Raw genomic sequence first — 24,843 nt, 5'->3', positions numbered from 1 at the left:
CATCCAAGGGTCACATATTAATAGAAAGATTCTTGTTTCTAAATTCTGTCAAGAGAGGTAGGGAATAAAAAAAGAAACTGAAAACTAAAACTAGTTCTCAGTGAGATATCCAGCTCAGTTCTCTTGGGGGTTGTTTGGTACACTCTAGTGTATAAAAATGAAATATATGCTCTTATTTATACCCCCAACAGATCTTGTTTTAGACCTTCCTTTTCTTGCAAATGTAGCTAGATCAGCCAGCGTGTTCCTCTCAAGCGTTTTACTTGGTCAGCACTTCTCTCCTAGTCAGAAATGTTGCTTAAGGTATCACTTAAGGTGTTGGAAAACAGGATCAAACGGATTGATACACAGCTGTTGACATGCTATTTGAGCATGTAGCTCACTATAATTGGTCGTGTCATCATGCATTAAATTAACAATGTATGGTGTAATGCCCTGAAACGAGTGTCTTTTGCAAATCTGTCAGATATCATGGCAAAATGGTCTTGACAGCTGTCTGGGGAAATGCTAGTGAATAGCAATTTAGCTGCTCGAAATATTCCCTGTCCAGCTGTTAAATATTTTGGACATGCAACAACTTCCTTCAGTTAGTTTATTGGGCCGATGTAAGTGGATGTAATGCACCATAGTTCTTCATACTGCTTAGTTTTTAACTCACAACTAAATCAGCATCACATTTAAATAATTTTTAAAACATTTAAGCATAAACATTGTCCAACTTGATTTAAACTGACTGTACTTCAGCAGTATGACAATTTTCTCATTCTTTAAGAAAAGGAAAATGACCTTAACCCGTACCCTTGTGCTGAGAATAATTCAGTATGTGTGGACTCTGTGGGCAGCTGCCTCGATTCTGTCCCATGAGTGCTCTGGAGCTGTCATAAACTGTCATGTCAACTCAGGTCTGGTCACAATATGAACTGACACACAAGTAGCGGGTGAACATGATTTCCAAGAGGCCATGATGAGATGAAGATTGTGCTAGCTCAGCGATCAATTTATTTTGAGGTTAAGCATGAATATGTTCTTAGCAACACTGCAAATTACACCAGAACAGAGATTTGCTTTACAAGTTGCATGTTGAGATGTTTATGAAAATGTATGTTTGATATATCAGTTTTTTCAGGTACTGGCCTATATGCTATAGTTTTTAGAACAGCTGACTTCAGACAAGATGTCAGAGAAGAAATAAGGATGACGCCAGTACAGTCTGTACAGCGTTTCACATCAAAATCAAGCTACCGTTTTCACGTCAACTTTTTTTGGATTGGCACATGTGTCAGAATTCCTGTTCAAACTTGTCTGATCAGGTTGAAGCTTATTGCACTGTCAAACGTAGCTCTCTTCTCATTAGTCTGGGCCTCTTCCCATCAGTGCATGCGCTCAAATTAGATTGACATCCAAACTGTTCAGATATACAAAGCAATTTAGATGATATTCATTAGAGCGGTGACATAGGCTGATGTGACTCTGACAGGGAGCACTTCTCTCTTTCTCTCTTTCTTATTTTATTACCACTGAGGCGTGACTACCCCCACTGAAGCCGCCATACCAAAGGAACAAAACAAAAAGACACTACAATGTCAATTTAATTCTGCCAATACTTGTTGGGAAACAAGCTAAGATGGCAAAGACTGCAGATATTGCACTTGGCATGGCAAGAGTTAAAAGATATGTACTAAAGAGGAAGTAACTGCAGCGCAATGGGGAGATTTATTTATTTAAAAAATATATACAATTTTTACATTTAAAGAAAGCCTTCATCCAACTATGACCAGTCAGGCATAAGGATGCAGTATTGGGGGAAAAAAAGAGTTTTGAATGACTAATAAAAACAATGGTTTTGAATGTCTTATTAGAAATCTGATATGAGGTTCAAATTATGCAGTTTAAAAACATTAAACGTGAAGTCAAGGATTTGAAAAAAAAAAAGACAAATAGGCTGTTTTTTTCTAATTGCATTTTTCTTTAAAAGGATTACTGATTTTTTTTTTTTTACATTTACATATATAGATGACATGCCTCATTCAATGTATTAACATTCAACAAAAATTATGTAAATAAAAACAGTCAAAAATGTCTGGTTAAATAGTCTGATTAACAAATCTGGCAAGAATAAAAATGAACAGGTGATACAAATATTTGGAGAAAACAAAAACATCTGTAAAAAAGCCAATTTATATCAACAAAAATGTTAAAGACTTAAGTATTATATACAGTTCTTTAGTTATACATGTATAAATAAATCAGATTCCTTATGCACAAACAAACTAAGTATTAGGATCGGCAAAAATTCAAGAAAAAAAAAAAAAAAAAAAAAAGCGAGCCATATTTTGCATAACGAAACATCTATGTACAAATGTACATTCTTCTCCCATCAGAACAGAAACTTCCCCCAAAAAGCTGTTCATCATGAGCATTCAAAAATGTTCATAACTTTTAAGACATTTTTTTTATACAATAGATTTCTTATACTGTTTATCTACTTGGTAAAACTGGTGGTAGCCAATTTTACCATTACAGTTAATTACCATTACAATATTCATGATCACAAAAGCTTAGCCTACAAGGCCAACTGTTAATGCAACAATATATGAGTAACTGTGTATGAATCTTTACATTAGGATCCTACTGTCTGTTCTCAAATTAAGAGTACAATAAATATCCTGGCATACCGTGTTAACTGTATTGTTTTATAAGATATTTGTATATTACAGCGCTGGCACCGGTGGCAATTGCTCCTGACATCCTCTAGCTGGCAGTACAGCAGGAATCACAGGTTTTATGGGGGGACTCTTAGAATGCTTTGTATTCCTCCGGTTCAGATCCTTAGAAGTACGTTTTGCCAAGTCTTTCATTTTAAACCCAAGGTGTGACTCAAGGTGACAGATGTATGTAGAACGAACTTGGAACTGTGTTGCACATTCACTACAGTTGAAAACCGGGTGTCCTGAGTCAACGTTCTTTATGAACTTTGTTCTGCCTGTTCGTCTAAGCTGATATTTCACATTGGCCAGCCAGTGGCTGATGGTTGTCATAGATAAACCTGTTATATGTGATATGGCCATCCTTTCCTGGGAACTCAAGTCTGATATCACATACTTTCCATCAGCTGTCTGCCTGAGGCAGGATGCAAACTGAGCCTGCAAAATCAGCAACTGCTGGGGTTTCCAGTGCGATTGCCTACCTTTACGTTTATGCACCATGGATGTATCCTCTGCCTCATCTGAAGTATGAGAACCCTCGATTTCTGACTGCTCTGGTTTACATAAAAGCGTTGGGGACTTCAAAACTAGAGAGTCTGAGAGATTGCGCAGCATGTCTGATATGTCAGAGAGGGCATTTTCACACAAAGGACTCGCTGGCGTTAAGATTTTGGAACTAGTTGATTCACTCACAGATACACCAGACACAGAGGAACACAAAGCTTTGCCTGGTAGAGCAGCAGCTCTGAGACACTGTTCACTTTTGCCTTTGGACAAGTCTATTGGTTGGTCTCCGCAAATTTCATGGCAGTCAGAATGCAACTGGCTAAGTTTCGCCGAGTGTCCAGATGGACCGGCAAGAGCGGCCCTTTCAGCCATGCTGTTGCTCATCTTGAGAAGCATGCTCATAGGGTCCTGGACAGGCCTTACCGGTTTGGCAGCTTTACCCAGATGAAGGTTCATAACAGACTGAAGGGCACTTAGAGGACTGACAGAGGGTTGTTTTGGCTCAGGGTGGGCAGAGAGTAGACCAGCATCCTCATACAGATCTGAAGTGGGGCGAGTTCTGTAACCTTGTGTGTACTTCTGAATTTCCCTTTCGTTTGTGTTACCCTCAGAGACATTGCTCATAGGTGTAAACGTGCTCTCATGACTTGGAGATTTTGACATTAGCGGTTTCCCTTTAGAATTCAGCAGTTGCCGATGTGGGGATCCTTGCCCATTCAAGTCATTAAATTGTCTGTCTACTTCAGCAGCATTTTCTGTTACTTTCTTTTCCAGTTTGTCCACCTCCTGGACATTAACTGTGGTAGAGGAAGGTCTTGGTGGAGTGCTTGGAGGGATCAAATGACTTTTGTCTATGGACTGGCCTTCCTGACTACTGGTTGATTGTTTTAAAGAAGAAATATAGCTTGAGTTGTTTATACCAGGTTTCAGTTGGTTTCGTAACTGATAAGCTGCATGAATGCTCTGGTAACCGCCCCAACTCGGGGCACCCCTCTGTGCTTTGTTAATAGCCGATGTAACTGTATTCTCCAGTGATTTTAGAATATCAAAATCCATTTTTGGACTCTCTTTTAGATCATCTTCAGTTAGGTAATCAGACTTAGATGATGTGCAGAATTTCTGCTTAGAATCATTTATATTTGCAGACTCCTTGCAATCACTGTCTTTCTGAGAAGTCATTTCTTGTGTCTTGTTTTTGTCCCCAGTTGCTACAGATGGGAGGTACGGTGACTCCAAGATTCCTGTGGCTAAGAGAGGGGAAGAACATGGTGTACCTGACTGAGACTTCTCAGACTTACTTTTGGGATGAGGAGGCTTGTCTGTCTTTTTCAATGTTTGGGTGACTTTGACAAAGTGGCCGGTCAACATCATATGAGCACTCAACTGCTGCAGAGTGTCATGTGAAATCCCACACTCCATACATTTGAGGTTCTGAGACTTGAACTGCACACCACGGCTTGTCTTCTGATCAATCAAGTCATCTTTGTTGGTTTGTTCAGAATACATCTGAAAGATATCACTGGCCTGCCCTCTGTTGGGACTTCTTGTCTGTTCTGTGGTGTGCAAAGATTTTGCAACATCCAGCTCCACTGGAACCCTCTTCCTGAACGAAGACACAACTTTAGCAGCAATTGCTGTTCTTGGCTCTCTCAGAGGAACCTTCTGGTAATGCTTAGTCTTTATCATGTGCACGCTGAGGTCTTGCAAGGATTCAAAAGAGTGCCCACAGTACATACAGCGTAGGACTTTCTGGGCATCTTCCTTTCCCTCCATCTCCAAAAGAGATCGCTTACGGGGCTTGGACCATGACTTGGCACCCTTACTTGCGCTTTCAAGGTTGTCATCACGGTAGTGGTCCGTTTCGTTCATGTGAACTGTGAGATCAAGCAGCGTGTCATATGATGCACTGCAGCTTTTGCAGTGGAACTTGCTAGCACCAGTAAAGATGGATCCATAGAGTTTAGTATTTTGGCGGTAGAGCTGGACAGTGGAGAAAATACTTGGTTCAAGTGCAGCAGGTTGTTTCTGAGAGACCTGTTGGAGTGTCTTTGCGATAGCAGACTGATGCCAGTCATAGCTGTTGCGTCCAGGACTGCTGTTGCTACTACTGCTACCACTGCTACTGGCAGGTTGTTCATCTGCATGCGGCTGAGAGGAATTCAAGCTCAAAAAGGACCAGTAGGGGTTATTAAGGAAGCTTTTGTAAATAGCCTTCATCTGTTCTAGACTGTCTGTAATACATTCGGAGTCCTCAGAATGGTCTTTTAGAAAGTCTGTTGTGACCTCCTCATTTTTGATCGGGGTGCTGTCAGCATCTGACGTGGGATCACTAGATTCGCTTATGTGAGATTCACTGTCAACATCATGACCTGACAGCTCAGCAGTAGGGGAATCTTGTTCATCCTCTGGGTTATTGAAGTCTTCTCCCAAATCACTTTCACCCTGTTGTTTCTTCTTGGTCACTGAGCAATCGCTTCCAGTGCCTTCGGTCTGTATGGTGTTCTCCTTAACATTCTCTGAATCATAGGCTAGTGGGAGAAAAAGAGAAAAAAAATATATTAAATTAATGCCACATAAGTTGAAATGAATGAAGTAAACACACAAAACAATCATTTAACCCAATGATATTCTTCTAGAAATTAAAATGAATGGGCAACATCCCACAAGATGTTGAACTGCAACACAGGCAAATCATCCTGGGAAAAGTATTCCTCCACCCTGGCCAACAAAAGTCAAAGTGCAAATTTGAATTGCAATTCTGTATCCTGTTGTCTCCCTCAGTTCAAATGCAAATCAAATTCAAGAATTGAATTAGTATCTAAAAAGGTATTAATTCAATTCTGAATGGCACATAAGCGCTGGAGCATCCACAAACAAATAACAGAGGACCAAGAAATAACCTTTATTTCTTCTAGAACTGAGATTTTAAACTAGTGTGGTATAGTGTAGTCAAGTGAACATCCAAATATTTTTATATAATTGTTTGCTGTTGAGCACATAATCAGGTTATTCAAATGTGTGACATGTCAAATATTTAGGAATAATAATTGACCAACACCTGTCTTTTAAAAAACAAGTAAGAAGGGTTATAAATAATGTGAAATTCAATTTAAATAATTTTAAAAACATCAGGCATCAACTGTCTCAATCAGCTGCACTACTTTTTCTTTTGATTCGTCCTCATTTGTCATATTGTATAACAACCTGGTCACAGGCAGGTGCGACCACACTTAAGCCTGTGTACTCTCTTTATAAACAAATTTGGAAAGTGCTAGACCAAAAAAACCAAGGGATTACCATTATTGTACTATTTTGAAAAAGTTTAATTTTTAAAATTTTGATAATTTTGTATTTTACAGTGATGTATGCCTGATGTACAAAATTATCCATAATCTTGCCCCCCCTCTTCTTAGGGGATGCCTGGCCCATAACGGCAGTGCCGGTAGGACAAGAGCATCTGCTAGGGGAGATTTAGTACCGCAGTATAGAAAAACCGCCTTTGGTCAAACAGCGTTCTCGGTTAGAGTAGTGAGGTTATGGAATTCTTTACCTACAAACATTCAAAGCATTGACAGATACACAGTTTTTAAAACTAATCTTAAGCATTGGATACTATCAGAACAAATTTGCAACCACTAATGACTGTGTTGTAAGTCTTGTGTTTTTTTTTTTTTTATATGTATATTGTTTTTCACTTTTGTGGATATATGTATTTTGATGTTCTATGTGGTGCATATGTAATATTATATGTTATTTAATTTGTTTACCTGCCCAATGACAGCAGATGTAAATTAGCTATTAGCTAACTCTGGTGCAATTACTTTTAATTGTGCATTGTCTCTGTAAAAATAAACAAAGTAAAGAGGTTGCACCTGCTGCCATTCAGCCCACCTCTCCACATGTCCACATTTCGACCCACCTGTGCACATATGAAGAGACAAATAGATAGAGGGAAAAGGTGGACAGATAGATTGAGAGGTTAAGGGGAATGACATAAGATGGCAGCACATAAGCCACCTGTCACTTTGAATCCCACCTGACGACTGTTCACCTTGGACAGGTGACGTGTTGTGAGAAAGGTGTCTGCTCGAGCACCTCCAGATGACAGATCCAAGGGGACACGGTCGCCCTTCTCTCTGCCAGCTGCCCTCACACCCTCAAAAGAGCCCATCCACCACCATCCTCTGGGACTGACGATCCTGTCTCCTGACAGCCTGTCCCCTGCTAGTTTGACACTGTCACTCTGACTCCGTAAGTGGAACAAATGCCCCCTTGAAAGCCATACCAACCCCCCGTCTCTGTTCCACTCTATTCACTCTTGTTTGTGTGCGCATTTGTGATTATGTTGCTCATGTCAAAAGAAAAACGCTTGACATGTTAGATGTTTGGAAATACAGCAGGCCTTGAATTACAAGCTAACATGGTGTGCCGCCACGTGTGATTCAAGTGCACTGTGGCACGCTAATGGTCTCTCTTCCTTTCGCACTCTTACAAGATCCACCACAGTCCTGACAAGAGTGTTAAAGCACAAATAGCTCTCATTTCAAATGATAATACACAATCTCACAAACCTGCGCTTCTCTCATTTAGCCTCTGACTGGCTGTCAGCCAAGCGGCCCGCAGGATGGGGGCTCTAAAGGATAACTGGCAGGTGAAGGCCAGTCTTATCCCCTCTGTAGATTTGGATTGTCACTAGGTATCCATTACTTGCCAATCTCCTCTGATCGTGCCCGACAGCCTTGATCAAAAGATGTCATTTGAACGGCCTGATTTGGCATGAACTCCAAAGCAGCTCGAAAAGAGGGTGAACCAGGTGTAACTACAATGACATGATCATTTTCCTGCACTCTCATATCCCTGAGACAATTACGGTGACACACTGAGGGTCCACAATGGCAAATTGCGCATTTCTTGCACAAATGCCAAGGACTACAAGACTGTAACTTTTTTTGGTAAAAAAAACAGATATCATAACCCTGAGGTGAATCAGAATAAGTCCGCTTTAACCCACTGACTTTGTTAGTGTACACAAGCCTGCCCTCATACAAAACTTAGAGGCTGGAAAAGTTCAGAATATACTCTTAACATAACCTAAGAAACCATATACTCTCACAAATGTGTGTGTGTGTGTGTATCAAGACCCACGCCCACTAAATTTGAACACAATCTTTAACCTTGAATGATTTATAATCCATCTCAGGAGGCACCTACCATAACCAATTATTCTCAAAAGGCTTGATTGACAGCCTGGTGATTTATTAAGCTAATAAAATGTGATGTGTGCAATGAGTTCTAGCAGATCAAAAATCCAGGAGACTTTAGTGGCACTCGCCTTGTTTGATTTATGTAACCATTACATTTGTCTCCATATGATCAGTCATTATTCCCCTCCACCTTACAGACAAAAACAGCACCAATGACATTTGAACTGGAACATCCAAGTTCTATATGCAATAACCTTTGGTTAATGTGAGTGCATAATTGCTTACTCTAAGACTGTACATGATTACTGTTAAAAGTAGGCATATTTTGTTAATTCCATCTAATGTGATCCCCTAAACTGTCTAGATCATCTAATTTTTACATCAGAGGTTGATCTTGACGTCATTGTATTTAATGCCATACACAGGTCTTGTTAGGCAACTCTGCAATAACACCCAATAAGATGATCTCAATTTAAACAAATATTTCTGTCCGTAAATACTGTAGCTTTTCATCCTCAGAGCTCACGACTCACTCAAAACCTCATAGTGAGATACAGATTGAGGCTAACTGTGAGAATTGTTCTTGCTTGAGGCCATGCTAATGTGCAACACATTACACTTTGATCAAAATAAAGCAGCATTCAGGCAACATGTTGAGATGCCCTCCATGCCAAAAATAGCGTGTTCTGTGCTGCAAATGAAGCAAAGAAATGTGTAAATTTTTTAGTTAATCAAAGTGGGCAGTCAAATCAAGACAGAACAAGAACTGTGGGCACATAATGTTGTCCTGGGTCTTGCCCTTTCTGTAGTGTTTCTCTTTCTCTGCTGGAGAAACTTAAAACTGACCATTTACAGTAAATGTGGGAAGGCAAACAGTCTCTGCTGACTGGAATTCCACCGACCACAAACGTTCTTTCAGGGGAGATATCTCTCTAATTATCACTCTGTGTGCCTTTGATTCCTTTTCCCCCTTGACAACAGTGTGTCTGATGTGCCTCAGCTGCCAAGAGTGATTGGCAACAATTCTATGTGTATCTAAGCCAGCAGCTGCTGAGATGATGGCCCAGCATCAAAGAACTCAGTGAGACTCATAATTCTACTCTGCAGGGACAAGGTGGGGGAGGTTGGGGGCAAAAAACAACATAAAAAAAATCCCCCAGACTGTCACCCACCCACCCCCAACCTTTCAAGCAAGGCTTTGTCCCCGAGTTACCCTCCTTTAATAAGCTTCCGATAACTAGGAATTGAGTTGACTGAGAATACTGGAAAGGTTCGTTGGGAATGCAATACCGAACTCTTACCAATCTTATCCGGCAATGACCACCCGGTGGACAGCTGGTGTCTCGTAACAAACACAGTGAGAAAGCAAAGCTATCCATCATAGAGAGGACATCTAAGACCCTGTGCTCTGTCTATGCCTCTCTAACTCTCAGGTTACAGGCTTACACAGCCGTCCAAATAATATTCACTGTGATAAATGGTCCTCTAAGCCGCCTACCTCTCATTAATCTCTTTCTTTAAAGGAGCATCCATCATGCAGCAGGGCTAGAGCTGTGGGAGAGAACGCTAGAGTTCATTTACAGGCCAGCTGAGCTTGAGTGATGCATGTCATTTTAAGCTCGGACGGGAATGCGCAGACGTGAACACGTACAAATGTCCAGATACGAGAATACCCGCACATGAAGGCGGATGCACGCATAGACGTGCATTCTTGACAAAGTCAATGATTGGCAGACTGATTTAAAATGTGGTTTGGTAAAAGAAAATATTTGAAATGCGTAATGCAAGACTTTCCCACCTTTCGTTAAAGTAGAAATTATCATGCATTAAGCTGAATTAGAACTCATTTGTTGTTTCACTTGCTGAACATGTAATATATCTCAGTCTGTCATCAGCTGAGGTCTCTACCCAAACAGGGCTTTCAATGACTTAATGACTTAACAGCTTAACTCAGCAGTGCGACAATTTATAAAAATTTTCTCGCCTGTGTCACTTTCTTTTAGTCTAACGACAAACCCTATACAGCACCGCCTCGTTTCTCTTTTAAACATTTGACCTGTTTCTCTGGCTTCCCAACTTTCTCCCCAGCCTTTTCTGTCTAATTCTCAAAAATATTTCTTCTTTCTTCCCTCCCTCGGCGTCTCGGAAAGCCTGCGTGATAGATGACATGTGTCAGGATGCCAGAAGTAAAGGGTGGCAGCGTGATTAACGGCTCTGTTGAAAGGGTAATTGACGGTTTGGCATTGTGCTGATCTTCTCCACCAGGGTTTGGTTTCTGGACCGCTGAGGACCAGACTGACTCATTTTTCTAAAATGGACCGCAAGCTAAAAGCCACCTCCCATGAGAAAAGAGATGGATTCTTGTCTTCTTAACAGAAGATTGATGTCTTCATTGTCACAGCAAAGTAACATTCATATAAGTTTACAACCACAATAGAGTGCTAGTTCAAATGAGAGTTCGGACAGTAGGTCAATGTGATGTTTTTGTGGGGGGCATATAGTGAAATAATGAGCGATACAACTGTCATGATCACAATTATGAAAAAAATAAATCTCATTAAAAACAATTGTGGTGTATCTTACTATTATTTCTTAGAAAAATACAAAATGACTATTTCAAAAAACATTTATCTGTGAGACCTTTGCCGTTTTAAAATTATGATGCAAGACTTTCACAACTTTGTGTCAAGGTCAATAAGTCTCAGGAAAATCACAATTGCATATATTTTAATGACAAACCATGGATGCTCTTAAACCACTGACTAGTAAAATAAATCTAAATCCACTAGTTAGCTATGACTTCCAAAGTGTGCCATGGTGATGATCCATTTAAACTGAAAAATGTAAACTGTCCATCACAACTAAAGCATCAATACCAGTTATGAACACATTCAAGTTATGAACACACCATCTGTGTGCATATGTGAAATGTGTACGCAGCAATGTGTAAGATTACTTTAATCTTTTGTCTCAGCCGCTGCATAAATCAATGGGGTTCTAGCAGTTTTGAAGCTGTTGGCAGTGATTACAGGCATGCCTGGCTGGAGAGGTATGTTGATACTGGTTGGGATTAGGGAATGGTGGGCCTCTATGGTTTCCTGCCCTTTCATCACCGCCACCATCAAGCCCAGCTCCTGCGTCACATCCACGCATGACTGATAGCCGCTTGTCCGGATGACCTGCCTCGCACCTTAGATCTGACAGCGACTGATTTTACCCTTAGAAAGAGGGAAAAGGCAGGACCTGGAGTCGCGCCCAAAAGAGCCTGAGAACCGAGAAGCTTTTTGGACAGGGTGGCCCATGGGATTTGCGGAGGCGTGTCCGATTAACTCACATTATCAACCCACACACAGACGGAGAGAGATCTAACTAACAGAGTTGAAGGAAGCAAAGTACAACTCTCAAAATAGATTTGATGTCTAATCTGTCATTCCAAATATGGCTCAAAGAGAGATGAAAACATTCATTTCAGAAGGACTGTAGGTGTTTCCACATGTTTGTCTTCTCATAACAGTTCGGAATCATCTAGATTCCAGACTGGCACCAAAAAGCTCATTTGTCACATAAAGGTGCTAAATTGGGTTATGGCAATAGGAAAGGCCAGCAGGAGTGGCTAATATCAACTTGATTACATCAAGGGAGCACAAACCTAATATGACTTGGTGACAGACGCATAGCTTGTCAACTCCACTCACTGCACCTGTCAGGAATCAATCAAGTTTACAGCTAATTAGGTGTGCTCAAATTAAGCAAAGCAAAATGTTTATTTTTACAGAGCTGTGCAAACCTTCAGGGCAAGAGGGAGAGAGTGATTGGGAAAGAGTACATAACTCTAATTAAGATTTCACCAACAAGACTGCTATTGAGTGTTAAGTCACCTACAGAGAAAACAATGCATCAGAATCAATAAGATAAAAGTAACAGTCCTGCTTCCAGTGGCTCAGTATGTGACTAAATGTGTTCATACCTGTAAACCGTAAACTCACACTTGTAAACCACACGGTCACCACTCTGCACAGCGCCTATGAGTGAAGTTTGGAGGAGCATACTGATGAAATAAAAGCCCAGGCAAGCTTATGGGAAAAAGAAGTAGAGCACTCACATGGCCTTGCTCTGATTGACCATTAAAGCCTTTGATGGATGAGGCTGTCACAAGGATAACAATTAAATCCAACATGAGACAAAGCTGTTCTGACAGGCCAGTCTAACAGAGCAAGCCATACCCCTCCATTAAACTCCACATCATCTCTGCCTCAAACACACACACACACACACAAACAGTGAAGGCTATATAATAATGGCTTTGTATCTCTGTTTCAAAGAGCTCTGCTATAAATATAAAAATGCCCAAGAACTCCTCCTTTTTTTAAATAATAGGATAGGATCTATTCTATTAAGCAGACAGATAATGTTTTAGTTTACATTAAGGCAGTTTCAGTGGTTCCCACCTCTTCAGAGAAGTTAAAATAGACTGAAATGGTTTCTTGTATCCCATGTATGTGTTGATGTTTCATAAGGACATAAGGTCTGAGCTGATAAAAACACACATTTAACAAAAAAAACATAAAAATCTGGTTCAAAATGGTTTCACACAGTTTTTTTTTTTTTAATAATTCATTATTTTATATTTGTTATATTTTTAGCCTAATTTTATATCATGCATTTTGAGTTACAAATGTCAAGTTTCATGAGGGTTGGTCTATTTGTTGGTCTGTTGTACAAACAACAAGCCTTTTCATAAAAAAAAAATAACTTAATGACCTTGATATACAGATGAGGGTCTAAATGGGTTCTTTCTAGTTTATGGTTTTCTTGTCACATGACAACAAAATGGCTTCCTGACTATTTGTTATGCCACAAAGTTTTTCAAATATTAATACTTAAAAGCTGCTTCGCCCTTAAAGAAAAGAAGAAAGAAAGAATAGTAATCAAAAACATGATTGTCAAATTACTTATAACAAGACCACTCTCTTAATGGATTTCTGCCTTAAGGATATTTTTTCTTTCCTTTCTTTTTTTTTTTACAATATTCAGACAGTTACACCACTTAGACCATTTTGAATTGTCTTGAAGCCACAAAAATGCCATCAAAATGACTTTTAATTAAATATTAAATGCATGGTCGTTGTTCAAAAGCTATTCAAGTATCTTTGTACGAATCGAATTGGACTGACAAAAAGTATCCAGTAACATGACAAAACCTATGACTTAAACTAGAATCGAGAAAATGAGTTATACGCGAAAATAAAATCCATACAGTTAAACACGATTATACATAGATATTGTTCTTTATGGTAGTTTGTAAATGCAAGGCAGTAAACCAAATGTAGCCTATAACGGTTTCAACAGACAAAAAAAAAAAAAAACTCAAGAGGACAGATGTACAAGATGAAATCAGTTCAAATAAACTTACCTGCCGCTCGTTTGGGCGCCTGCTGTTTTCTCCTCGGCATACTTGCGCGACGATTGAGTGACTATTAACGCAACCTGAAACGATATTCAACAATATATGCTCCCAACCAGACGTGTCACCATTTAACAACAGCACGGCGCAGTCACAAAAGCTACGACACTTCGCATTAGGCATAGGAGAAGCCAGGCGCTCCGTGTTCAGCGGTAGTCTTTGTTTAAAGCCAGTCTGCCGGAGTGATGAGGAACACTGCGCGGCAGGACAGGAACACCTAGCCGCTCGCTTCGAGTTCGTCAAGTCACTCAAAAGTCCGCGGCAACTGATTCTTCAGAGCGCAGAAAGTAAGGGGCGTTCACACGTCTGGCGGTGTTCAAAACAGCAAGACGCAACGCAACGGAATGGCACGGAACGCGAGGGTTTTAAATCGAAATTAGAGAAGTTAATAGAATTTACGCGCTAAAGCTGATGGCGCAAGACAGTGAAATAAAAGAGAGACGCGATCGACGCAGCGATTAAAGTGTGGATTGACAAAAAAATACAACAATAGCTGACAAAACGCGTGCTATGCTCCTATCGGTGACTCCCACGCACATATAATGCCCAAAATCCAGTCTAGATAGGCTGCTCGTAAGGTTTTGAGACACTACCAATATGTCCCTTAAGAGCGCATTAACAACACCGCTTACACTGAGGAAGGATGTAGCTTAACCCTTTAATGGACACACCCAGAAAAAACAATGGAGTTTTTTGGGAACAGTAATAACAACCTTTTAGCATATATCAAATGGTTGATATGTCAATTAATGGTTCATTTTTTTATTATTATGCATTGACTAAAGTAATTTTCATCAAAATAAGACTTTTTATCATCATTACACTATGAATAAAAACTACTCTCGATTTGAAACCCAAAAAAAAAGTAGGCTAAGAGATTGATTGGTGTGTAAAAAATAAATAAAATATATATATCACTGTTACAGATTTGAAAGTGCACTTTTGCCATGATTGGATATCTGAAATGTTTAGATAAGCAGAGGTTTGCTAAAATCATAAAACAGAAGAAAACATCATGCTTTTGCTATGTATAAGGAAACCCCTGAAAGTAAATTATATCAAAATGATTTCCTTTTTGTAAAAAATCTAAAAAAATAAAATTATTCCACATGTTACCGGAGTATGTTAACATACAAAAAAGTATATTCTTCAAAGCTGCACTGATAACTAGTCAGTCTGTGCTTTACATAGCCTGTTGCACCAGATGATGCACCATTATTCAACTGGATTTCATAACTCTTTATAAAAGTGTTTAAAGGGTTAATTATCCTTTCCTAGTTATAATTTCAGATGTAAATTAACTAATATTCTCCCCTTGTCAATTCCTAAAAGATCTTGTAAAAAATAATTTATTCAATAATAAATGCAAACAGTAATGTATCTGTGATATTTATCTCAGATATTTATAAATGTCAAAAAAATGATTTATTATTTATTGGTGTTCTGACCTATAATAGTCCTACATTTAGGACTTGAAAGGTATTATAAAGTGTCTAAGACAATTGTGATTGAGATTTTGTGTATAAGGTTAAATACTACTATACTCATACTTACCTAAGAGTGACACATAATTATCTGTATTACTTCATATGTAATAGTGTTTATCACACATTTCTTTCAATGTTTTTTTAGGGGAAAAAAATGAAAAGACAAATCTGAATCATTAACGTCTTTTGAATATTTTAATGTGACAGACTTGTTTGCAAAAATCAAACAATGAGCAATGAAATTATGCAATGAAGCTACAGGAATTAATTTTTTTGTTTCTCAATGTTTTGCTATTCTAAGCCACTTAAGGACAAATTCTACTGAAAACTAATATAGTATATATTAAGAATGTTGTGCATGTATTTCCTGTAAACAGTCTCTTGAGTAATCAAAACTGCATGGTCAAAACAAGCTTCTTTTACAAATTAGCACTGTCTGAGGATGTCTTTTTAAGTACTGTAAAGTCATTCAGATGTGGGGTCAGAGTTCTGACCATGCCATTAAAACGCAGGCAGAGACATAGTGCTCTCATTTAACTGCTCGGCTGCATCATATATCATCCCACTGCCACAGAGCTGCATTAGAGAGGATCTTTGATTTTTACTTTTAGAGCAACATAAATCAAATGCAAGGCAAGGTCTGCCAGTGACATCCTTGTATTGGTCCTCACTGAATGGGATGGAGAGGGTTTGTTGATTGAGGAACAAACGGATATGTTGTACAAAACACAACACAGTTGCAAACAAGCAAAAGAAAATAGTGTATAATCAATCGAAATCGGTTTGTTATTATGAAATGTAATGGTTGTTGTAAATGCAGCAAATGTTATTTCATTGCTCATTGTTTGATTTCTGGAAATACGTCTGTTACTTGAAGTTTATTCTGTTTAGCACTTTAAAATACTCAAAAGGACGTAACTAAATATGTCTTCTCATTTTTGTGCTTGTGCAACGATGTCAGGGCAAACATTAAGGAGGCAACTGTCTCATTACCCAGACCGCTTTGGTCTTCCCACCTCAGAGCAATCTTGTCAAGCAGCATCTGAAACTAGAAGGGACATCTGCCAGCAGGACACCCACCCTCCCTACAGCTCACAGGAGGGTGTATTTGAGCCACATGTCCATCAGTCCTGTTGTGAAGATTTCATTTTATCTCATCCTGCCCGCTTTCCGCCACTGTTTTGAGAGGTGCTGTCCTCCACTTTGATCTATGATGAACAGATGACCTTTTTCCCAAGTCAGGTGTCTGACTCTGTAACATCATGTTCTAACAGTGTGTCAAAACAGCATGGCTCACCTTCTCCAACTCCGGTTATTTGTCTCGGATAGACTCACAAATCTGTTTTGAAGAGATCTATGGTGAGGTGAATGCGTTGGGGATGGCAGCACCTGGGTGTATTATAAATGTTAAAAAACAGAGAGAAAGCGATGATGTTGATTAAAACAAACTGGTGAAAGTATCTGCAAATACTGCTTTTAACAATTCATTCTGACTCAGTATTGATCAGGCAGAGAGATTACAAGCCTTTCCTCTAGGAAGTGTTGATCACTCCTTAATCAATGACACAATCAGGTCGTTTATTCTTAACCCTGCAATAATTCAGTGTAATTGAAGTAGGCTGTAAAATGAAACAAGAATTGCCTCCAATACAACAACCTGCATTTCATTGGGAACATAATTGTGTGGCCAATTTATGCAACAGGGAAGACTGCATGGTCTAGTTGTCACAAAGATTCTATATTAGTTGGTTTCATAACACCTAGTTCATAAATTCCTTCCCTGCATTTGAATAATATTTGGGTAATTCTATACTAAAATATAATATTTTTGCTATAGTTGATGCCTAAAAATAAACATGATAAAATCACACTACCCCACATTAAAAAAAAAAAAAACAGATAAATGATTTTATCCAACAGGTCATATTGCACATATATTAGGGCAAGTTGTCACATGTGTTCAATTGTTTTGTACGTTATATGTTGTTTTGGCCTTTTATATTATTTTAGTGTTTATATTTTGCTGAAAACTCATTAAATGCCCAACAATTAGATAATTGGCCAGTTCTCTTTGTGACAACTTACCCCATAATGAGACAACCAAGTGCTTTTATCTTCACTGCAGAACACAAGATTTAAAGGGCGAGGTTGGATCCAGATCCAACTCCTCCCACCTTACATATACCTAAATCTACCCGTCTCCACCCCCTGATCCCTAAACCCACCCATCTCCACCCCTAAACCTACTATCTCCACCCCTAGATGTGGATCCAACCCCGCCCCCTGGATCTTTGTTTTGCAGTGAGGGGCTACTGACCATCTGGGCGAATGATTCTGAACGCGGTAAAAGAACACTTATAAAACGGATAGTTCCGGTCCTTGATTCTGATTGGTTGAGCCACTTTCGAAGCTGTTGTAAATTATTCTATAAACATACACCTCTTTGCATCTGTGTGTCGCTCGGCAACCACTTTGTTGTAACCACAACCATTTCTGAGGAACTACATTGTTTGGTGGATAATATTTTTAGAATAATATAGAAACATATTTTTATTAATAGCGTTACATTTTCTTTGCTTTGTTTTATTTTGTGAAACCTTGCTACATATATGGAATAACCGTTTTATAAAAGCAATAAGCCCCGTGAAGCCGTGGTTTACAGTGAATTTATATTAACTAAGGGGGTTTTAGGCACTCCGCGGACAACGCGTTATAGCTGTTATAAATTCACTGTAAACCTTGGCTTCTTGTGGCTTATTGCGGCTTATTGGCTTATATAACATGGTTGGAACAGTACGGTTACAAAGAATTCTTGGCCTGTATTTCTTGACATGGTTAGCTACAGTAAACCGTGCTAGTGGATAAATAAATGTAAATTAAAATAGTTTGCAGCTAGTTGGGGAACTTCTACCTTTTTCTATGATGTTATTTTCCAACATAGCGTGCCATCCTCCCTCCAATATTTACCTACAGTATCATGCCGTCGCAAACTCGTGCGTCACTGAGTTTACGTACATTCTCAACCTAGCAACACATTGGGAAAAGACCACTGACCTGGATCGACACGGAACGGCATGGTTTCCCCATGGGAACTGTTCGACCAAATATTGGAACTTTTTTGTCTTTTGCAGGCAATAACTCTTTTGGACCTTTTTGGAAGCCAATGATTTAAGGTCCGTTCACAACAATAACCATTAGCATTAACACAATAACATTCTGTGTATTATAAGCAGTGTTGGGGGTAACGCATAGTAACGCGAGTTACGTAATAATATTACTTTTTTCAAGTAACTAGTAAAGTAACGCATTACTTTTTAATTTACAAGAAAATATCTGAGTTACTTTTTCAAAAAAGTAACGCCAGTTACTTTTGTCCCATTTATTGACTGACGTACAGTGCGCTGTGTCATGCTGTTACTGTAGTTCTAGACTAAATGTGAATGTGCATTAATTCATTTCACTCGCAAAAAAAGATTTAGTATTCATCAAAATGAATTAAAACAAATGCAGAGATTAATATAGAATATGATCCAGTTCAACCATACTAAGCAGCAAAAATGACTTTAGATAAACTAACAATTGTGCTTCGTTGTTTTTTTTTATTGCTGAAGAGTGTTGAACCTTCTTCTCCTGCATTCTACTGCACAGACGTGAATTCACTCTTCCTTCAGCAAAAGTGTAATGAGGTCTATTCATTACACTTTTTAGTGTGAAAGGGCTTTTACATTTGCTATGATTAGAACTTCTTGTATTAAAAACAAGCCCTGCTCATATTTAAAAAGTAACGCAAAAGTAACGTAACGCATTACTTTCCATAAAAAGTAACTAAGTAACGTAATTAGTTACTTTTTTAGGGAGTAACACAATATTATAACGCATTACTTTTAAAAGTAACTTTCCCCAACACTGATTATAAGCGGTGTTTCAGTTTTGTCTGTCACTTTAAAAGCTGGATGCTGACAGATTGTCAATGTTTTGTAATGTTGACTGTGCTATAAATTCGTAAGATTTTAAAAACTATATCGTTTTCGTCCATGGTCAAGAAAATAAACCTAGCCTGAGAAATATTCACTAAATATTCAGCATGAAATATTCTATATAACGGTGACAACTTGCCCCAGTCTCCACTATTAAAAGACATTTCATTTTCACTGAGAAATGTTTCCTTAATATGACCAGACCACATTCACATTTCCACTAATCCAACTTCCTCTCCAGGATGACAGCAGAGGCACGGTCATAGGCCGCTCTGAATAGATAATTAAGTCTTGATCTTAAAATATAAATGTACAGATGGGGCTTATGGTAAAAATGGAAATTTTTCACCTTTAACCACCATTAGTTTGACAGTGATGCAGTTTCCCCTCAGCGCGAGAATACAGTGGGCCCAGTTCAGTCAGGTGAGAGGTGACAGGGCCGTATGGTGGATCTCCTGCCAGTGACAGGCTGTCATTTGGAGATCTGTGCCATGTGGCTGTCTCTCAGCCTGTCTTTGAGCTGAAGGATGACCCCTCCTGCTCACTGGGGCTTCACCGGCCATGCCATTCCTGTCTCTCAGCTTACACGTCTGACAGGAGACATGACGTCCGAGACACATCGACTCCATCTTCAGGTAGGCCTGTCCTGCGTTTTCTGTGATAGTTCAGAGAGGGAGAGAAAATGAGAGAAAGTGTATGTGTGTCTCATTCTTCCAGTAACTACAAAAGAGCTATGGCATTATGCTTTAGAAATTTGCATACTGAAAGGTATTGTGTGTCTTTCAAACCAGTCTGAAGATTGAGTGAAGGCTCAAGGTTGAGTGTTTTGATTGAGGTGAAAGGTGTACTTATTAAGATTTGCAGGATATTTTTTACCAAAAATCCATCATTGGTGACATAAATGCATTTTTGCAATTAAGTATCCTTGCTGATGGAGTAATTAAAGTTGATTTGTGGCTATTGGACAGGCCAACATATGTATCAATTCTTCAACAACAAATACATCACAAACATAATTTTCCTCACACACTGTTTAGTAAATCCTAAAAAAACATATTCAAGGACATGCATGCACCTCATTATATGATTATGTGTAATGTACACAAGCATACATTAGATAATCGTGTATTGGGTCTGTCAGTATAATGTAACATAATAAAGGACAGGAAAGATTCAAGTTACCGTTTACTGCACATCTTCAAATAATACCCATCTCAAACTCAATCTACCCACCCAGCTCTTGAGAACTTCCCGAGAGCTTTCTGACCTGCTGCATCACAGTCTGCTATGACAGCTGCGCATCCTCAGACCGGAAAGCCCTTCAGCGGGTAGTCAAAACTGCCCAGCGCGTCACTGAACTCGGCTACTGGCCATTGAAGACCTGAACAACCATCGCTGCCGGCAAAGAGCTCTCCAGATCATCAGGGATTCCATTCACTGCAGCTACAGTCTGTTTTCTTCCCTGCCATCTGGAAGCCACATAGACGCATACAAACACGGACCATCAGGCTAAAGAACATTTTCATCCCTTAAGGTGTTGCATAAACTAAACTCTGATCTCTCTTTCACCGTCATCTAACTTAGTCTAACAAATCCTCAAACCCAATACCAAACCACAAAACACTGATGCTTAATTTTACTATTAACACACACACACACACACACACACACATAATACTGCACATAGATAAATCTTCATCCCACATTTTAACTCTAGTTGAAAGTTACAAGTAAAGGAATAACAATAAGTTGTTTGTTGCAAAAAAAAATATTGCTAAATGCTTCTGAAATTGAATTAATCATTTTAGAGACAAACGTGGATCCGTTTTGCTTTGCATATGGCCCTAGAGCAACAGCAATGAAAAAACATAGAGGAAGTGCTCTTCGTTATCTGTCTCTCAAATGAAGTGCTTTTTAAACTATGTTCTAGACTATATTCATTGACGAATGACACAAAAGCAAATGGGTTAAGAAGGATAACAAGAAACAGGAAAATAATATATATATATATACACACACACATACACACACACACACATGATGAATTAAAAATTAATGAGACAAATTTTTAATCATCATGAACAAAATTAATGCAGAGTGAGACAGTCAAACAGGGTGTCTTTTTTTTTAAGATGTAAGCACATTGTCCTCCCCTGCTGCAATATCAGAGTAGCTGGACATATTTGCATGCTCAGCGCTGTGTGTCTGCAGTAATTCATCATTGGTCTCTGAGGTATTGAAAGCATCAGCATCCGTCAGCAAGCTTATGTCAATGGCTGTTTTTAAAAGAACAAAAGAATTATTTCTCATTAGTAGAGCACTTATTTTTAAATAGCCTGTGTTATGTGTCTCCAAAAATATCCCCAACTGCAATGGAGAAAAAAAGCCATACCTAATGGCCTGTAAGATCACAATATTGACAAAATAATTAGAAAAATAATCAATAGCCAAACTGCAGCGAAACCGTGGAATGAGATTATAGTCTATGTCCAGTGTAGCATAAAAACGCTACAACAGATGTGCTCTAAACCCCTATTAATAATCAAAGATTTATAGAAATAAATACACTGATGCCAATGTCCAGCTGGTGTATTACACACTTCTAACTTACACTACCATATATGATCTAAAACCTTAATAATCAATTATAAATATTAGAAAATTAGTGTAATAATATGTTTATATCTAAAATGCATGTTCTAATAGGATTTTATATATATATATATATATATATATATATATATATATGACAAATATATCTGCTCTAAAATCTTTCTAAAAATCACAGAATTTATATAGGCTACTAGCACAATGACACTGATTTTATTGGTAAAAGACTGTTCAAATACTACAGTAAAAACCTATTAATTGGTTAACGGTAAGTTCCTGTTCTATATATGGTGAAAAACTGTATTGGACATTACATGTAGTTTTATGTTATATACAGATTTTGGAAGTGAGAAAGAACATAATTTACAGTGAATAATTGTAAATTGATATTCCCAGAATTGCCTGCACTACATTTCACATTTGATGTTTTTTTTTTTAATTGAAATAACTGTTTCTTTTTAGTTTTCTCATCAGTTGTGTACATTAGGGTTGTATGTTACATCTAATGTCTTTATATGAATGTTTATTGCATTATTTTAGTTTCATGTGTGTTACCATGATGGTGTTTAGTGTTTGTGTGAATGACACTGTGCACCTACTGTTAGTATTTAAATGTTGCTTGTGATGAGCCTTGGTTTGTCATGTGACTCTCATCACATCTGCTTTTGGTGGTTATCAGTAAATTACAATGGTACAAAACAGATTTCAGTACTTCAATAGGTTGTTATATTAACACTATATCAGTTGATGAAATCAAGGTTTTTACATGTAAATTTAAGTTATATATCCATTAAACCTAAAATGTTGCTACCGTATTTTTAATGGTAAAATTTTGGCAACCACAGCTGCTAATTTTTTACCGTAATTTTACAGATTACTTTTACAATGTAATTCCAGTTATTCCAGCTCTAAAACTGTAAAACCAAATGTTCACAAACGTTCTTGAGGTACGCCTAGGTCGTCGCAGCTGCCTTTTTTGGTGCCAAAGGAGCAGTTAGCTAACTTTCAACTTTTGTTTTCGGCAAAAGACTATTTATTTGCTGTACATTTGTAATGTACAAATCAATACTTCTGTTTTGCTGATGAAGAATAATTTTCCTGATAGACAGCGAGCCAGCAATTTTCACTATAGTCAAACGATTTTGTTTGCGCGTTTAGCTATTGATTTTAGCGACTCTAACTTAATCTAACTTTAGTTACTGAAATGTTGTGGGGCGGTTGAAAAGTACATTTACTTAAAAAAAACTAAACATAATTGGCATCCTGGATAATCACAGCACTTTTCTAAAACCCTAATTTTCCCATTTAGTTAATCATATAGGCTAGCTAAAGATAAAATCTCATCCCAAAAGTCCAGTATTGCAGATAAAGGGGAAAAAACAAAGCTGTTACCCAAGTGTCCCTGTGCGTAAGTGCTCTCTGTCCCTCTCTGAACACCTCCCTATCCTCCAGATCAGATCGCATTGCTCAAGATGTGTTTATTTCTGCTGCGCTGTCTTGTTTGCAACGTGGCTCCATCAGTATACAGTCATGTCTCGCATTTGCAGCGGAGGAGCGTGGATAGGCAGACGAGCGCGTCTGTCAGTGAAAATGACACGCGTGCCACTTTGCTGCGCGACTGACAGCGGGATGCGCACCAGTGTCACATCCCTGTATGTGTAGCCCGGAGCGGAGTGTGGGGGTCCCGTCCATCAGAAAGGGGGGGATGACGGAGACGGGGATGTGATGAGTGAGTGAGTGAATGAGTGACTGGAGCCGAGGCTTTTGCCTCTCCTCATTCTCACGATCTCCAGCTGCCACATCAAACGCCTCCTTCAGCCCACGTCCGGCTCTTTATCCCATCAATTAGATTTAATCGCAAGGATGGGTCACATAAACCCCACACGCGGGTAATCTCGGGCCCTGCTGAACAAAAGATCAAAAGAGCCATCAGGAGCTGTAAAAGAGTAAATGAGAACACACACCTACCATACTTGGGCCAGTTCTGAGCATAAAAAGTGCATTACTAGTAAATATAGGCAACTACCCTGACAACAAAATACTGTAGTATCATAGTAAAGTATGTATCAGATAGTAGGCTATTTAATTCATATGTGCCATATACAGCATTGACACTTTATTTTACAGTGTCTTTGTTACAAGTTACATGTTCTTCCTGTAGTAATAACAGAATAATATACATAATTAGATGCAGTAACCCAAAACCAAACCCTAATCCTAATAAAACCCTAATTTCCTAATATATATACTATGGTACTGTATGTATAATTTTATGATATATTCAATACCCCTTATTAAAACTTAATCGTGGTTTTTACTACAAAAAACAAAACAAAACATGGTTATGGTAAGCACAAATTAGCCGTGGTTTTCCTACACCAATTATAATTTAACCATTGTATTTGTAGTAAAACTGTGGTTATAAAATTGGTAATCAATACGCCAAAAACCATGGTTACTACACTTTTACTACAGTAAAACAATGGTTAATTTTTGTATGCGACTATGGTATTATAGCGTTTATAGATTGTGTCAAGGCAGCTTCATAGTAATAAACAGAAAATAATGTTAATGTACATAAATTATGAAACAAATTCAATTTCAGCTGTAAAACAGCTCTACAGAAGATAATCTGATTGTCATAGTGATATTCAGTTGTATTTACATTGTATTCCATAACATGATGCTCCATGAAAGGAAACCATAGTATTACCATGATACTGTATATAAGAAACATGGTAATAGTATGTTACTTTGAAATATACCATAGTATTGTATGACTGACATATTCATATGCAACATAAATAAAGCAACTTATACCACCTGCTGGACATTTCTAAAATAGAACGGTAAATATACTCTTATGACACCTCTAAATTCATCCACAAG

The 24,843-nt window shown here is 38.4% G+C and overlaps 1 protein-coding gene across 1 annotated transcript; it reads right to left on the bottom strand.

Moving 5' to 3' along the window:
* Positions 1–1,952: 1,952 nt before the first annotated feature.
* Positions 1,953–14,515, bottom strand: LOC306843078 (teashirt homolog 3-like). Its single transcript, XM_079374332.1, has 2 exons — positions 13,830–14,515; positions 1,953–5,740 (listed from the first exon to the last, which is right to left on the bottom strand). Exons 1-2 carry the CDS (start codon positions 13,867–13,869, stop codon positions 2,712–2,714), a joined length of 3,069 nt encoding a protein of 1,022 aa, XP_079230458.1. The 5' UTR covers positions 13,870–14,515; the 3' UTR covers positions 1,953–2,711.
* Between the last annotated feature and the right edge of the window lie 10,328 nt (positions 14,516–24,843).

Source organism: Barbus barbus, assembly GCF_936440315.1.
Source record: "Barbus barbus genome assembly, chromosome: 23".
In the NCBI taxonomy this organism is placed as follows: Eukaryota; Metazoa; Chordata; class Actinopteri; order Cypriniformes; family Cyprinidae; genus Barbus; species Barbus barbus.
Note: the sequence above shows the minus strand (reverse complement) of the source record. Positions and strands in the feature narration are given on the sequence as shown.